This window comes from Dendropsophus ebraccatus, chromosome 9 (assembly GCF_027789765.1).
Source record: "Dendropsophus ebraccatus isolate aDenEbr1 chromosome 9, aDenEbr1.pat, whole genome shotgun sequence".
Lineage (NCBI taxonomy): Eukaryota > Metazoa > Chordata > Amphibia > Anura > Hylidae > Dendropsophus > Dendropsophus ebraccatus.
Genome location: NC_091462.1, coordinates 105,128,070 through 105,145,999, shown reverse-complemented (window position 1 = coordinate 105,145,999; position 17,930 = coordinate 105,128,070). Strand labels below are relative to the sequence as shown.

General features: G+C 44.3%; 1 protein-coding gene across 3 annotated transcripts in view; it reads left to right on the top strand.

Annotated features, from left to right (window-relative positions):
- CACNA1H (calcium voltage-gated channel subunit alpha1 H) overlaps positions 1-17,930 on the top strand; it is a 440,438-nt gene that overhangs the window by 339,971 nt on the left and 82,537 nt on the right. For all 3 annotated transcript variants that reach the window (XM_069984196.1, XM_069984197.1, XM_069984195.1), the window contains exon 10: positions 966-1,366. In XM_069984196.1, coding sequence (XP_069840297.1) covers positions 966-1,366 — 401 coding nt within the window. The remainder of the gene's footprint in view (positions 1-965; positions 1,367-17,930) is intronic.

Genomic DNA, 17,930 nt, shown 5'->3' with positions numbered 1-17,930 from the left:
TGTATTAAATGTGACTGCCGTTTAGTCTGGTTAGGTGTGAAGTCGAATTGTTTCAGGTTTCATTGCTTCTATCGATCCCAGCTTCTTAGACGATGTATGAAGAAATGTTCAGTGGGGATCTATGAACAGGCCCCACATTAGGAACTCTACTAGGCAAGTATGGGGCCCAAAGTGATCCCTAATCTCTGTATGGGAGCTAAAGCCTGAAGCAATTAGCGGTCGTATTTGGACAATTATTGGCCGTTACGTCCGATAGTCCCTTGGTGTATCAGCCGACATGCTTGATGTTGGCTGATCCTTGTCTTTCAACATTTTGAAAAACGTAGAACAATAGCAACGGTCTGCTGGCCATCGCTCATGGCAGCCAACCACTGCCATCTCCTATGGACTCCCCAGACAATCTAAAGATTGTACTGGGAATCCACCACTCCCGCAGTTCCGCGCGACCCTCACCGCAATCCCCCCCCGCCACTTCGCTATCGGCGCATGTAATAGCATTGGCAGTGAGCGGGGAATGAGGATCAAGCGAGGGCTGGTCTTATAGGTTGGCGCTAACTTGCTCCTTCACATCGGCCCCTCTAATAGGGATTTAGGACTTCTAAATGGGTGATAATGGGCAAACCTAGTTCCCAACATGGTGCTCTTTATGCATAGGGCAATCCCTGATTGATCCTCTAAATACATAGTATGGGTCTGGAATGCTGCAGTATCACAGTATCAAAGTACTTCTGACTCCCTCCGGTTCCGGAAATGAATACAAAAGAGTCCAAAATGTTGTTAGACAGTTTTGAGTTCAGGGCAAGTCGTGATTCTAGTCACTCTAATATTCATGTATAGATCCCGCCTCCTTGACCATTTAAAAAACTGGAAAAGCCTCTTTAACCCAACCAATCAGTAAACCAGAATGGGGTCAGGTGAATATATCCTGAGATTATAACATTATAATTCTCCTTTCTTCCCCGCAGGCCTCTGCCGAAGTTCCAGTAAATTATCAAGTCTAAGTGTCCCCTGTTCCTTGCCGAGTCCCCAGCCGAGTCAGATCATCTGTGAGCTTCAGAACTGCCCTTACTGCGCCAATCTTCTGGAAAATCCAGAACTGGAACTAAGCGACTCCGACAGCTGCGAGTCAGACACTAATGGAGTGTACGAGTTCACGCAAGACTTGAGGCATGGAGACCAAAGAGATCACGTCCAGAAAGGGAAGACGTTCAAGCAGAAAGAAAAAGAGGTGAATAAGATCTGTAAACTCTGGGGAGAGTTCACCAATCGTCTGAAAAGGATCGTGGACAGCAAGTACTTCAATCGCGGGATCATGATCGCCATCTTGATAAACACCCTCAGTATGGGCATTGAGTATCATGAGCAGGTGGGTTAAGCTCGATAAGCTTTGTAGTTGGTTCTCATCAAAAGCTCTTGACATGTTTCCAGTTGTCCAGGGAGACTTACATTCCCTTAAATGTGATGTCTGATGATGTGTGATGTCTGATCTAGGAAACCCACCAAGCTGTTTTTTGTGGGGCTCATTTTGATGACCTTTATCGCCGGGTCTTTGCTGAGCAGAACTATCCCATCTATGGTTCCAAATTTCCATCTATGTCAAATTGCTGGTTCAAAACATGCAAAGGGGGAATCGACTTGGTGTTTATTTGTGTCGTGTCAAATCAATGGTCCCAGCAGATCCTTATAGAGAGATGATATGGATCATGCTTAGTGATTAAAGACCCTATTACACAGGCCAATGTGGAGGAGAAAGTGAGTGCCGACCTGTCAGATCAGCGTTTGCTTCCTACTCATTCTCTGTTTACTGCCTGTGCTATTACATGCACAGACATCACGAAGGGTAGAGCAAGGGGGGTGGGGCGGGGTGGCGTGGGAAGCTGTGGGGGTCTGCCCAGACAATTTTTAGATCGTCCAGGTGGCCCATAGAGAGCGGTGGTGGTCTGCTGCCACCATTCCTATTTAATGGAGAGACGGCCAGCAGACCGTCACTGTGCTGATCAACAAGCTCTATTACACCAAGCGATTATCAGTCGGAGCGGTAATCGGCTGATAATCACTTTGTGTAATAGGGCCATTAGTAACCAGGTGATTTTTTTCCCTTGATCTGATAAGAGATGAGCGAACCGGTTCGGCCGGTATGGGATCCGGGTTGGATTTTCCCAAAAGTCCAAATCCGGTTGGATTAGGATTTTTGGAAGTCGGCTCCGAATTTATTTTTTTCTTGCTTTCTAAAATGGCAGCCGCCATTTTAGAAAGCAGGAAGTGTTCCGGGCGGGAAGAGCGCTTTCCCATGATGCCCGGAACACATCCAATCAGCAAGGATGTTGCACTAGCCCACCCCCTGTGTCACGTCGGTATAGCTTTAAGAGGAGCGGCCTCCATGTTCACTACTGCTGCTCCTGTACTGGCCTCAAATGACTATTACTGGACCTCCACTGGCCTCCACTGACTACTGCTGCTCCTTCACTGCATTTGTGACCTTTTTCCTGCATAGACCCTGTAATGGTGAATTTCCTATATAGACCCTGTAATGGTGAGTTTCCTATATAGACCCTGTAATAGTGAGTTTCCTGCATAGACCCTGTAATGGTGAATTTCCTGCATAGACCCTGTAATGGTGAATTTCCTATATAGACCCTGTAATGGTGAGTTTCCTATATAGACCCTGTAATAGTGAGTTTCCTGCATAGACCCTGTAATGGTGAATTTCCTGCATAGACCCTGTAATGGTGAGTTTCCTGCATAGACCCTGTATTGGTGAGTTTCCTGCATAGACCCTGTATTGGTGAGTTTCCTGCATAGACCCTGTAATGGTGAATTTCCTATATAGACCCTGTAATGGTGAGTTTCCTGCATAGACCCTGTAATGGTGAGTTTCCTGCATAGACCCTGTAATGGTGAGTTTCCTGCATAGACCCTGTAATGGTGAATATTGAAGTCTAAAAAAAATTGACTTTGAGATATTGAAAAGATAATGATGTTACTGACATGTAGAGCTCTAAATTCAACCAAATACACTACCCCAGTATCATATAGATGCTTTAAACTATGAAATCCGAAATCTGGTCAAAACAAACTTTTTAAAAAAATCCGGAAGTCCGGTCAGAACGAACTTTTGAAAAGTTTGCTCATCTCTAGATCTGATATCAGCTCTGTAGGGTGACAAATAATCCATGTTGGATTTGTGGACCTACTAGAACCACTAGTAAGCGAGAGAATTCTTGCAACCATGTTGATTAGAATTGAGTGAACTTCGATGGCTGTATCTATAGTTTCCAGGACTCGCAAGGGTGGCATCCAACTTCAGCAGCCACCGCTTATCAAATGCTGCCCCCTCAGGTTCAGATGAACCCAAACATACTTGAGGTTCGCTGAACTCTAATGTTGGCCTCACCATGTCATATGAGCACAAAGACGGCAGACATCGCTCACCATTGTCAGGACCCATCCAGCTCCTGGTATCTCAGGGGTGGGATATTGGGGCCTCAGCAATAGCTGAGAACTTTAGATATACTGTAGGTTTAATTTCCTCTTGTCTTCTCTCGCTGCAGTCTGAGGTTTCGGGTTAGATGAGGACACGGACATGAGGATCACTTAGCCTTGCGAATTACACACGGAGTCACACGAGAGACGTATAATTGATGCTACAGTTCGAAGAAATTTGCCGCAATTATATTGTGCAGACATCCCCTTATTTGTGGCAGCGGCAGCAGCCGCCGCCCGCTCAGGGGTCGGGGTGAGCGCCATTGACGACAAACACTAATTAGGACGTTGCGAGGTCCGGCTCATTACGGGACCGCCAACACCTCAAAGGTTAATTGGCTTTTCTTTATCCGAATGCCAGAAAATAAAGATGAACAGGAAGCAGTCAAGAAAACAAGACTTCAGAAGACGCCTCACGCTCTGTGTTGTGGCTTTCGGCAAATTAAATCAACTTTTTAAAATTTTTACTTGAGATCTCAGTGATGACAAGTGCTTTAGCCGGGCAGCTGGAAGTTATTGCGTCTTACATCTCTGCTGTTCACTAAGGCAGTCTCCACTATGACCAGCTTGTCAGAGGAGCATCTCTCCATTTTATCTATTCTCATTGTCTATGTGTTTATTAACAGCACTTTATTGTGGTCAAGTCTTATATATAGATATTGAAAAAAAAATACTGTAAAAATAATGTAAATATACAAAAAATTTAAAGGATTAAACATTTTTAAAGTGTCACTGTCGTTTTAAAAAACTTTTGACATCTCCGGATTTGAGTGTTCAGACTTGTACCGATCATGAGAACGAGCTACAGCACTCCCTGTTCTTTGTCAGTGAAAGAGTCAGGCCCCATAGACTTACATTATGAGCTCAACTTATCATGTGACACAGAGCCAGGAGAAGACAGACAGACTTCTCCTGGCTCGTTCTCACGATTGGTACAGATCTGAACACTGAGACCGATCAAAACAGCCTAACAGCTAACTTTTACTGAACATCTTTCATGTAATGTAGGAATAAATCTTGGGGCTATGTTCACACTACGTAAGTTTCCGGCCGTAGCGCGTTCCGTGAATAAGCGGCCGGAGATTTACGTAGTTTGCGTACAATGGAAAGTATACGATCTACGGCTGCACAGTTCACACTACGTTAGAACTTACGCCCGGATCGTATGCGGCGCCGTAAAAAATTAACCAGACCATTGTTTCAGGACGGAAATGCCGCAACTTACGCCCGTAGCGTAACATGTGGTCCCGTACGGAGTGGTGATTTCTTCATTTTTGCACTTTGATTTGCCGATCCAAAAGGTTCTGTGGGGTGTCCGGGGCTAGCCGAAGATATCCAAGTAAAAGACCGCTGTCAGATCGCTACGTACGGCGCTCGGGAAGCGTAAGTAGACTGCGCGCGTAAGTTCGCGGACCGTACGTAGCCGGCTGCAACTTACTTAAATCCCCGGCCGGAGTTTCACACGTATATGTCCGGCCACGTAAAATATGCGGCCGGACATATACGTAGTGTGAACATAGCCTAAAAGGGGAACTATCAGCAGGTTAGATTAAAGGGGTAGTGCGGCACTAAGAAATTATTCACAAAATAACACACATTACAAAGTTATACAACTTTGTAATGTATGTTATGTCTGTGAATCGCCTCCTTCCCCGTATCCCACCACCCCCACCCGTGTACCCGGAAGTGTGGTGCATTATACATACCTGATCCGTGTCGCGTCCGTCCGCCATGTAGTGCCAATGATGTCATCTTCGGAGATGCTATCTCCCTATTGCACAGAAGACACTGAGGATGAAGGTATTTCTCTTACCTTCCTCCTCTGTGCCACTCTGATGCATCCATTAGGAGCGCTGGGACACCTGTTAGGAGCACTGCCTGTCCCCATAGCACTGATCCGCCCCTGGCCACTATGGGGGCGCTATGAGGGCGAACAGTGCTCCTAAAGGGGTGCCCCAGTGCTCATAACAGTCTTACTGAACCACGGAGCAAACTACTTACTTCCTCCTCAGCATCTCCTGTGCAGTAGGGGGCTATCGACAGGATAGATTCATCTAACCTGCTAATGGTTCCCCTTTTGCATTAGCAGTACACTGGCACTAAAAGAGTTAACATGTATTAAGAAAATTTAGTAGTTATGCAGCTCTGAAGTTCTAAGAGTTCTGGGCTTTAGTCTGGGTTCAGAGGCTGAAAGGGGCAAAATGTTCTCTTTTCTTCGCTTGACCTTTTGTAAGTAAATCCTTCAGGTCAGGGAACGACTGTGCATAGGATAATGTAGTGCTGTAACCTGTAGTGGTCCAGTTGTGGTAGTGGTGATACACTGGCCCTTTATAGATGTCATCCACCTAGGGATCCATAATATAAGCAATTATTAACAGGGAATTTACCGCCAATAGGTGGCACCAGTGAGCTGGCCCTTATCCTTTAGGAGGAGAAAAAATTTGCATATGTTCATTGCATGGCCTGTAAGACTCCCTATGCCAGCTTGGTGACACGTTACTCCCTCATTCCCCGATGAACCCTTAAATCTTGCAATGCTGACATCCTCATAGAACATTATAGCCTGCAGCGGAGGTCACGGCATTGGTCACATGATGGCAGTAATGGTGGTCTGCCGGCACCTGCTTTTAAGCTGAGCGCTGGTCCATTCTGAGCATGTAGTATATAGAATAAATACCCATGTGCTAGGAGATGAGCGCGGCTAATGGACCGCCAGCCTTGTACACATCCCCATTGTTCGCTGAGCTGCTTTCATACACAGCTTGGCTCCCGCTGAAGAAAAATAGGAATATTTTATTAAAATGCTAATGAAAGTTTTAGCTTTTAAGTGGAAATAAGAAGCCGCATTTCTCCCGGCTTTTCCCAGCTCTCGGACTGATGTTTTTGTATTTTGATGCGTAAGTCTTTTGATGGGGCCTCCTCTCGGAAGGAATCCGGGCACGGAATCTAAATGAGCGTATTGTTTGAGGAGGTGCCCGCGTCTTCCCTTAGAAGATAAACTTCTCTCGTGTGCCATGGAAATTCATTCCAGACCGGCCGACTGGGCCTCAGCAATGTGGCTGCGTGACGATTGTTTTTTTTATCCTCTGGGTTTTTGGATTCGGATGTGTGTAACCCTTACAGGTCTACAGAAAACATGACGGGAATGGAGGAATATTGGCAAAGCATGGCATAGACCTCCTTTTACTGGAGGACCATGCTACTGCAACTGCCCAGACCTAGAGGTGGGTGTCCAAACCATGGGGGACCTCTTTGTTTTACACTCAAAGAAATATATTATTTTCTATAGGCTCTATAGATGGAGTACAAATCATGTATTGACCACATATTACTATAAATAAGTACAATTGTTCGTCATTTGATTATCGTTGGCTGAAGAAGTGAGATGCAGCCCTACAGCTGCCTGGAAAATATGGGTACAGCCTATGGCCTAGGCATATCCATGTTTTCCAGGACTCCCTAGGGCTGCATCCAACTTCTTCAGCCAACAATAATCAAATGTCGTACAACTGGACTTAAGGATGCTCGAGTTATGCCCATCTCTACTTATTACCCAAATGTCTGAACCTGAATACTGCTTCACAATATTACCATTCAATGTCTAAAAAAGACCAAAATTCAGTATCTAAATAATACTACTATATAGTGCCTACAGAACGCTGTCATATATTTCTCACATAATACCACCATTTAGTGCCCAAGTAATAACCTCCTTACAGTATCCAGATTACATACTATATAGTGCCTACAGAACCCTGCCAAATGGTTTCCTCAATACAGACCTTCAGTGCCAAGGTGATACATACAGTATCCAAATAATACCGTACAACTATATAGTGCACACAGAACGCTACCATATATTTCTCACATAATACCACCATTTAGTGCCCAAGTAATACCACCATACGGTATCCATATTACATACTATATAGGCCTACAGAACACTGCCATATGGTTCCCTCAATACAGCCCTTCAGTGCCAAGGTGATACATACAGTATCCAAATAATACCGTACAACTATATAGTGCACACAGAACGCTACCATATATTTCTCACATAATACCACCATTTAGTGCCCAAGTAATACCACCATACGGTATCCATATTACATACTATATAGGCCTACAGAACACTGCCATATGGTTCCCTCAATACAGCCCTTCAGTGCCAAGGTGATACATACAGTATCCAAATAATACCGTACAACTATATAGTGCACACAGAACGCTACCATATATTTCTCAGATAATACCACCATTCAGTACCCATGTAATACTTCCATATTAATACTACTATATCATGCCCACAGAACACTGCCATTCAGTGTCCAAGTAATACTTCCATACAGAACCCAAGTAATACTGCTATATAGTGCCCACATAACAGGACCTTATATTTCTTACATAACACCACCATTTAGTGCCCAAGTTATAACCTCCATACAGTATCCAGATTACATACTATATAGTGCCTACAGAACACTGCCATATGGTTCCCTCAATACAGCCCTTCAGTGCCAAGGTGATATGCCCGTACAGTATCCAAGTAATACCGTACTACTATATAGTGCCCACAGAGCACTGCCATATATTTCTCGCATAATACGACCATTCAGTACCCAAGTAATACCTCCATATGGTATCAAAGTAATACTACTATATTGTGCCCACAGAACACTGCCATATATTTCCCACACAGTGCTGCCATTTAGTGTCTAAGTAATGCTTCCATACAGAACCCAAGTAATACTACTATATAGTGCCCACAGAACAATACTGTATATTTCTTACATAATACCACCCTTTAGTGCCCTGGTAATACCTCCATACAGTAAACAAATTATATACCATATTCTGTCCTCCCTAACACAGTAGTGCCATTCAATGCCCAAAGTAATACCTACACACAGTATCCAAATAATACTGTGATATCGTGTCAACAGAACATGGCCATATAACTTTCACACATTACTGCGATTTATTGCCTAAGTAATACCCCATACAGTATCCAAATAACACTACTTTAGTGACCACATATAGTCATACACAATGCCCAAATAGTTTATTCTAAAGTCCCTGGTGATCTTGAAGTGAGCATTGAAGGAGTTATGGTAAATTTCATTCTTACCTTCCATTGAAATGAGGGACACAGACCCTGGGGGTCCTAGAAGTGACTACATATTTATCACTGCTTTATCCTATAGTCAGTATGCAGTTAGCTCCTCAGCTCCCCCTAGCTGTGGCTTCAGATAGGCAGAATTGTATCTTGTATCTTGATGTGGTCTTATGAATTACTGGATCTTCATCTGTTGTAAAACTATCTGAAGACATTTTTGATCCTGTCCCTCACTTCTTCAGTGCATTATGGGGGGGAAAGCAATCATGAAAATAAATCCAGGTTGGAGAGAAAATAAACCCTGAGTAAGTGCTGTCTATTACTCCAGCAGGCAAAACAGTGTCTGTGTGGTTCTTATTATATCGCCTTGGCCACTAAGCTGGAGGGATTGATTTAGACGTGGGCTGGTATTGATTCCTGAAGCAGGAGTGGGAGTTCGCAGACTATCTCATCTTGAAATACGTAACTCACATGGTTGCACGTTCTATGATTACTGCTGGGTAAACATGGCATTTTAATCGGCTGCTTTATATCACCAAGCACCATTTTCACCCATCTGTCATGGTGTGATGTGCTCCGAACCGCCACAAGCTGCGAACGAAGGGGGGGGCAACAGGATTATTTGCGGGTAAACACATCACACCCACTTATGACTGCCGCGCCGCCTATGTATTGTCTATAATGTAAACATTGTTACATACATTTTGTATCATCGGGAATTGGTTCCTTACCATTAGCAGCATAGTAACAATGAGCTATCAAAGCTGGACTACAGGTTGTAATTCATGAAAGAAAATTGTCTTTCCAATCAACTGGTGCCAGAAAGTGCCAGAGATTTGTGATTGACTGCTATTAAAAAAAAAATCTCCAGTCTTCCTGTACTTATCAGCTGCTGTATGTCCTGCAGGAAGTGGAGTATTCTCTACAGTCTGACACATTGCTCCCTGCTGCCACCTCTGTCCATGTCAGAAACTGTCCGTAGCAGGAGTAAATCCCCATAGAAAACCTCTCCTGCACTCCCAACCGGAAAAAATACCACTTCCTGCAGGAAATACAGCAGCTGATAAGTACTAGAAGACTATACAGTTTTTGATAGAAGTAAATTACAAATCTCTGGCACTTTTTGGCAACAGTTGATTTGAAAGGAAAAAAAATTGTTTGGTGAGCAACCCCTTTAAATAATGATGTAGCTACAGTTTCAGTAAGTAAAGTGTGTGGTTCCTCAGGGGAGGGACTTATGTGAATAGCTGTTTTCTAGATATCTTGAGAAACTTTATTAGACCATTACATACCAGGGCATATTTTATATTAAAGGGCTTGTCTAATGAAGATAACTCCTTTCTATATGCCCTATTAGAGCATATGGACATCATACAGTAAGGGAAGTGGTGTGTGATCTCCTCAGGGGAGGGGCTTATATCAATATCTATTTTATAGATAGTTTGGCAGAGTAGTAGAGTATTGTGTATTGACATCATTGTGCCATGAAGATGACCTCTTACTATATGTCCTAATAGAGCATATGGATATGATGTAGTAAGTGAAGTATTGTGTGATCCCCTCAGGGGAGGGGCTTATATAAATAGAAACATAGAAGAATGTTGGCAGAAAGAGACCCCCTGGTCTATCTAGTCGACCCTTTTAGTATTTCTAGATCATTTTCTATTTTGTTAGACTCCAGATGACTAATGTGTGTTAAAGAGAAAGGAATTGTTTAACAAAGACCCTTTCTATGAAAATGTATGATCCCCCTCAGGGGAGGGACTTTTGTAAGTAACTTTTTTCACATAGTATAAGAGACTTAAGTAAAATCTTTATATGCTAAAAGGGTTGTCTCATGAGGACAACTCTTCTCTATGTGCTGTATTAGGGCATTGGCCTATGGGAAGTGATGTGTGACCCCCTCAGGGGAGGGACCAGAGAATGGTTGTTTTCTAAATACAGTAGTTTGGGAGAGAATTTGCTACTGCTCTGGACAGTTCCTGACATGGACAGAGGTGGCAGCAGAGAGCACTGTGTCAGACTGGAAAGAATACACCACTTCCTGCAGGACATACAGCAGCTGATAAGTACTGGAGATTTGTAAATAAAAGTGAATTACAAATCTCTGGCACTTACTGGAACCAGTTGATTTAAAAGAAGACATTTTTTGGTAAACTACCCCTTCAATATGGATGTAATTTTGTAAGGAAAGTGTTATGTAGGGGAGTGACTCATGGCATGTAGTTATTTTCTAGATTTTACAGACAATATTTTAACTCTTCTGGAATCAACCTGGCTGGTAAGATGGGAGACAACCTGTACTCACTGTAATAGTGGCCATTAGTAATTATGGGAAATTCGGGCCTATTGGTGTTTCCGTGGCATGTCTGTATCTGTATCCTGGATAAAGGTTCTCCCAGCGTCAGCCACTTACAGTCAGGACCAGAAAGTCCTCCATGTTTTGCTATATAATAGCAGCATCAACCACATTCATATGTCAGGTTGATCCTACAGTGGCAGAATAATCTCCTTATTATCCAAATAACGGAGGGAAACAGATTGCCTTCATCTATATGTATAATGCCAAGGGCCCCTGTGTCGTGCAGAAATTTGGATTAATAATTGTTGTTTACGACCATCGGCTAGACGTGAGTCACTATGATAGAAGCAGACTGGAGCGGTTATACGCCGTCGGAGGTAAGGACGTGGGACTGGCTTATGTGGAGCACCCCCCACCTCCCCAAAAAAATAACAGATGTGAGAATGTTCTGGGGGGGTACAAACTTTTATAAAGATGATGACACGTAGGAATGAAGACTTAGGTGGCAATCAGCTGGAATAGAGAACATCTGTGGACATCTCACTTTACCGGCTTTAGGGAATCTAAAAACTCCCTAATTAATCAGTTCTTCTCCAGTCTGTGATAAGCGTCTGATGCAGATACAGCTAAGCACCCCCTCCCCCGGCCGCTCCCCATTCATTTCATACACAAATCCTTGCTGAATGTCTACAATCACAATAGGCCTCCGAGTGCAATCTCCAGCCGCTCCATGTTTTTCTTGTCATCCAGATGGATTCAGTTTTGTAAACAGATCTTAATATTTTGTACAGATTAACTCCTGCAGGGTGGTCGCCACCTACCCATGTCCTCATGTGTAAAGTATGACTGGCCCTGGTCTGTCCAGACCTTTAGACCTATGCACATTAGCACCTATGCACATGGGCAGGATTAGCTCTGTTCTTGATGTAGGGAAATTCAGCTTCCCATGGACCATTCACATGGATGAGCAGAACTGTAGACCCACCCCTGACAGTCGGCACCGCTACAGCACAGAAAGAGAGAATAGCCCAAGTATACAGAGGTGTGTGGGTGCAGGTGCTTAAAGAGTACACCAGAGTCCTATGCGTAATGGTAAAAATAGAAAACTTTACTGTAGAGTAACTGCAGAGTTTACAGAGAACTTAGGTGCTGACAGTTGAGTTAGAACCAGTGCTTGTAGTAGTAGAGAGAGAGAGAGAGGAGAAGAGGGGTTCTGCCCAATGTAGTTGTATAACTTTGTAATGTGTGTTATTTTTTGAATAATTGTTTAGCACCACACTACCCCTTTAATGCAACAGCCAGGCCGATCTCGCTATCTAGCCACTATACCAATGCCTCTCTCCATGCCAGTCACTAAATTGGCCATTAGGAGCACTGCCCCACCCCCATATTGATGATCCAGCCTACACTGGCTGGCCCACTTAATTGATTATCATTACAAAGGGGTGGTCCAGCCAGGGGCAGGGCAGTGCTCCTATTGGTGCCCCAGTGCTCCTAACAGTCTTACCGGACCATGGAGCAAATGACTAACTGCCTCAGACCGTCGGCGAGGGGGAGAGTAAGAGATTTGTCTAGCCTGCTGATAGTTCCCCTTTAAGGGAAGCCCATCCTGGTGACTTCCTTCCATAATAATGCACTACATTATAAAATATCACGATAGGACCAAAACGTGTTGGAACGTAATTGTAAAATCTGATTAACTTTACAAAAACAACATTATACAGACAATAAACCAGAGCAGTCGGAATACGTTCTCGATCCCGTAAATCTTTCACGTAAGTCTCACATTCGCCTCATCTTCCTCCGACGACAGACCAATCCTCAGCCACCCGGACATAATGCACAGTAGTCAGGCAGGGCCGATTCTAGCTTTTTTGCTGCCTGAGGCGAAAACTGAAATAGCGCCCCCCCCCCCCCCCCCCTATACTGAGATCAACATCATATAAAAACCTAATACCACTACATAATGACTGCATATCACCACCCCATAGTGACAAAATATTATACCAATATTATTACTACACAAGGGAAAAATACCACGACATCCTGAACACACTACCCCATCTTAATGACTGATAAATACCACCAGTACTGCTACGAAAAAAAACTAGCGTATAGAGTCCAGCATTACCCCCACACAGTGACAGTATAGTGATCAGGGTGCAGTTACATCCAGTGACTCACAGGTGACGTCTTCTCTCTTCAGAGTCGTTCAATTTCTCGTTTCTTCAAATCTGCGCCATCAAATCTGCTGCAGATCCTGTACGTGTGAACGCACATGTGTTTTTTTTTGTCTTGCTTGAGGAACTCTCTTGTCTCCCATTTAGAATCAAGACGAAACGCAACAAAAATGCACATGTGTAAATGTTAGTGCATCCCCTTTCCTGTGACTCTCCAGGTGGTGAAAAATTACAACTTCCATCTATCTGGGCATGCTGGGAGTTGTTTCACACCACTGAGTATAAGATGCTGCAAAGCTGGGTGACCACATTATACTGAGAACAGGACACTGGGAAAGCTGGGTGACCACATTATACTGAGAACAGGACACTGGGAAAGCTGGGTGACCCCATTATACTGAGAACAGGACACTGGGAAAGCTGGGTGACCACATTATACTGAGAACAGGACATTGGGAAAGCTGGGTGACCCCATTATACTGAGAACAGGACACTGGGAAAGCTAGGTGACCCCATTATACTGACAACAGGACACTGGGAAAGCTGGGTGGCCACATTATACTGACAACAGGACACTGGGAAAGCTGGGTGACCACATTATACTGAGAACAGGACACTGGGAAAGCTGGGTGACCACATTATACTGAGAACAGGACACTGGGAAAGCTGGGTGACCACATTATACTGAGAACAGGACACTGGAAAAGCTGGGTGACCTCCATTATACTGAGAACAGGACACTGGGAAAGCTGGGTGACCACATTATACTGAGAACAGGACACTAGAAAAGCTGGGTGACCACATTATACTGAGAACAGGACATTGGGAAAGCTGGGTGACCCCATTATACTGAGAACAGGACACTGGGAAAGCTGGGTGACAACATTATACTGAGAACAGGACACTGGGAAAGCTGGGTGACCACATTATACTGAGAACAGGACACTGGAAAAGCTGGGTGACCTCCATTATACTGAGAACAGGACACTGGGAAAGCTGGGTGACCCCATTATACTGAGAACAGGACATTGGGAAAGCTGGGTGACCCCATTATACTGAGAACAAGACACTGGGAAAGCTGGGTGACATTATACTGACAACAGGACATTGGGAAAGCCGGGTGACCACATTATACTGAGAACAGGACACTGAGAAAGCTGGGTGACCACATTATACTGAGAACAGGACACTGGGAAAGCTGGGTGGCCACATTATACTGACAACAGGACATTGGGAAAGCTGGGTGACCACATTATACTGACAACAGGACACTGGGAAAGCTGGGTGACCCCATTATACTGAGAACAGGACACTGGGAAAGCTGGGTGACCTCCATTATACTGAGAACAGGACACTGGGAAAGCTGGGTGACCCCATTATACTGAGAACAGGACACTGGGAAAGCTGGGTGACCACATTATACTGAGAACAGGACATTGGGAAAGCCGGGTGACCACATTATACTGAGAACAGGACACTGGGAAAGCTGGGTGACCACATTATACTGAGAACAGGACACTGGGAAAGCTGGGTGGCCACATTATACTGACAACAGGACATTGGGAAAGCTGGGTGACCACATTATACTGACAACAGGACACTGGGAAAGCTGGGTGGCCACATTATACTGACAACAGGACACTGGGAAAGCTGGGTGGCCACATTATACTGACAACAGGACACTGGGAAAGCTCGGTGGCCACATTATACTGAGAACAGGACACTGGGAAAGCTGAGTGACCACATTATACTGGGAAAGCTGGGTAACTCCCATTATACTGAGAACAGGACACTGGGAAAGCTGGGTGATCACATAATACTTAGTATAAGATGCTGGATAGCTGGGTGACCTCAGTCATACAATATGGTGGGTGACCTCACTTATACAGTATATTGTATAGCTGGGTGATCTCTAACTTGCAGTGCGAGTTAACATACAACCCGCGGGCTGCACAGGGGGCGGGGCTTATCATCAGGGGGCGGGGCTTGTCGGACATACCGGGGACTGGCCGGGGGCAAGTAAATCCTCTATCAGTGGGCCCCCAGTCATTCAGCAACCCCCCAAATCACACTACCTACATCAGTAGTGGTGCTCCCTGTCCTCCAGCAGCAGCGCTACAGAAACCACAATCAGCCACCTCTTCACGTGGAGACACGTGTCAGCTGGATGCTTTTGCAGGCGGCAGTGTCTCCTGGGCTCCCCCACACACAGAGCCTGCAGTACATGTACAGGAAGCTGCTGCAGACAGGGCACTGCACCACACAGCCTCCTCCTCCTTCCCGACCACCACCAGCCTCACGCTGCTGCTGCTGCCGACACATGAGCTCAGGCACAATACTCAGACATGTGCGCCTTCAGCTCCTTCACTGCCGTGCTCTGCACCAGCTCCCGCACTTCCCCCAGCCCGGCTCCTGCGTGCCCCCTCTGCCTGCGCCGCGTACTGCAGGTAATATATGCATGGCTGCTTACTGTGCAGGGGCGGCCAGTGCCGCCCCCTGCAGAGTCCTATGACCTGCCGCCTGAGGCGAACACTTCACATCGCCTCATGGCAGATGCGGCCCTGTAGTCAGGTTCCTAAACATGTCATTACAAGTCAATCATGGCTCCTGCAATCTTCTGTCTCCCCGCAGCACATGGAGCTTCATTTTCAGGGCTTCTTCATTAGCGCTGGGTAGCTCGCCATAGTAGCAGTCATTAGAACGAGTGCTTGCTCTGTTGAACACTTGGGCAGATCTAATCCTGTTAAATGAGAAGCTTGTTTTGTGCCTTGGTTTTCGGCAGACAAATAACCGGTAGGGTCATCTCGGCCACGAGTCTCATTATTATTTTAACCCTCATCTGACTGTCAGTCGGGGCTAAGGTAATTACCGGCTAAACCCTCTATTAATTAGACTGTCACGCTAACCGTGTGCTGTTACCTGGTAATTATTCTTCTCTCGGCGGAGACCGCCATGGCCCCCGTTTCCCTTCACCCCCCTTAGATAAGATGCCACTTCACGTAAACACATAGTTTACATTCATATATGGTGATGTATGGAAATTAATATTGTTCCTCAAAGAAAAACTTTTTAGAGACGGGAACAGGCTTCAATGCGTGGAAAGCGCTTTGGATCTAACGCCCACGCACCTAGAATTTTTTTTTTAATGGGTTTGCCCTTTACGTCGTCCCTCAGAAGAGGTTATTTCGGTTATTGTTTTATTTAAGGTCGGGATCATAAGCGAGGTTATAGCGGAAATCAAGGTCTACGGCAAAGACGAGCGATGAAGAAGGAAAAGAGTTTGTGGATGAAGGATGATTATAGCTGCGGGCGGATTCCAGTCATTAGAACCCTCCAAACCGAGCGAGATAAGTTATTTATGAGGCCGCGAGATAGACAATGTTTACGTTGGTCGCGTGGGGCTCCAAGACATAAATATTCCTTTTCATTTCCTTAACCTGACGTACATGACATATTACATAATACATAAGTCAATGCTGGAGTACTCTGTCATGTAGGTTTTTTTTTTGGTTCCACAATAGTTGAGGATGAGGGTTATGGAGTTCAGGAAGGGGAGGTTCTCGTCTTTAGGGATTGAAAGCCCTGGAGGCAACTACTGGTAACACCGGGTCCTGAACAGCATCTGATCATCTGTCAATCATCGATACTGCGTCACCTCATTGTCTTCACCAAGGGGGAATCCTAAGCTTGACTCATTCTGTCACCTGTGTTGCCTTATAATAACAATTATTTGGTTGTGACGTCATTGTGTCAACTTTCCATTCTTGCCCTTTTCTTGATGACATCATAGCTTATCCTTTTGGCTATTTTGGTTAATAATGCTTATGGACCCAACTACTTTCTTTGGTCTCCATTTCTTGCATTGGTTTTAACCCAAATTCTTTGTCATCTTTGAGGTTTAAAGGGGTAATCTGGAAAAGTTTTTTTCTTTTAAATCATCTGGTGTCAAAAAGTTATAGAGATTTGTAATTTACTTATATTTCTATATTTATTTGTAATTTTCTTATATTTCTATTACTAAATCTTCCAATCTTCCAGTTCTTCAGCTGCTGTATGTCCTGCAGGAAGTGGTATGTTCTTTCCAGTCTGACACAGTGCTCTCTGCTGCCACCTCTGTCCATATCAGGAACTGTCCAAAGCAGGAGAGGTTTTCTATGCACAATTCCTGACATGGACAGAGGCGGCAGCAGAGAGCACTGTGTCAGACTGAAAAGAATCCACCACTTCCTGCAGGACAAACAGCAGCTGATAAATACTGGAACACTGGGGATTTTTTTAATAGTCATTTACAAATCTGTATAACTTCCTAAAACCAGTTGATTTGAAAGAAAAAAAAAGTCACTGGAGTACCCCTTTTAAGACTACAGTAGAGCTAATTTTACTTGCAATACCACATCTTACCACTCGTGCGCTGTTAAGATTACATCTATTCCAGTAGTTTGCAGCACAAATCACTATAGCACACCTAGTTGTGGAAAGATAGAACACACTTGTGGTAAGGGTCAGTGTGAGCCCAATGCTATATATAAATATATATATATATATATATATATATATATATATATATATATATATATATATATGGTGTCTTGGATTATGAGCATAATTCGTTCTGGGACCGTGCTTGTAATCCAAATCACTCTTAAGCCAAAACAAATTTTCCCATAAAAAATCATATAAATGTAGACAATTGGTTCCAAACCTTAAAAATAATGATTTTTTTTTTATTCTGAACAACATGTAAAACAAATGAAACAAACATTTAGAAACAGCTGAATACGTCACATTATAAGTTACTCAGCATGTGGAGTATAATGTATAGTAAGTGCAAAACTAACAGCAGCAGTTT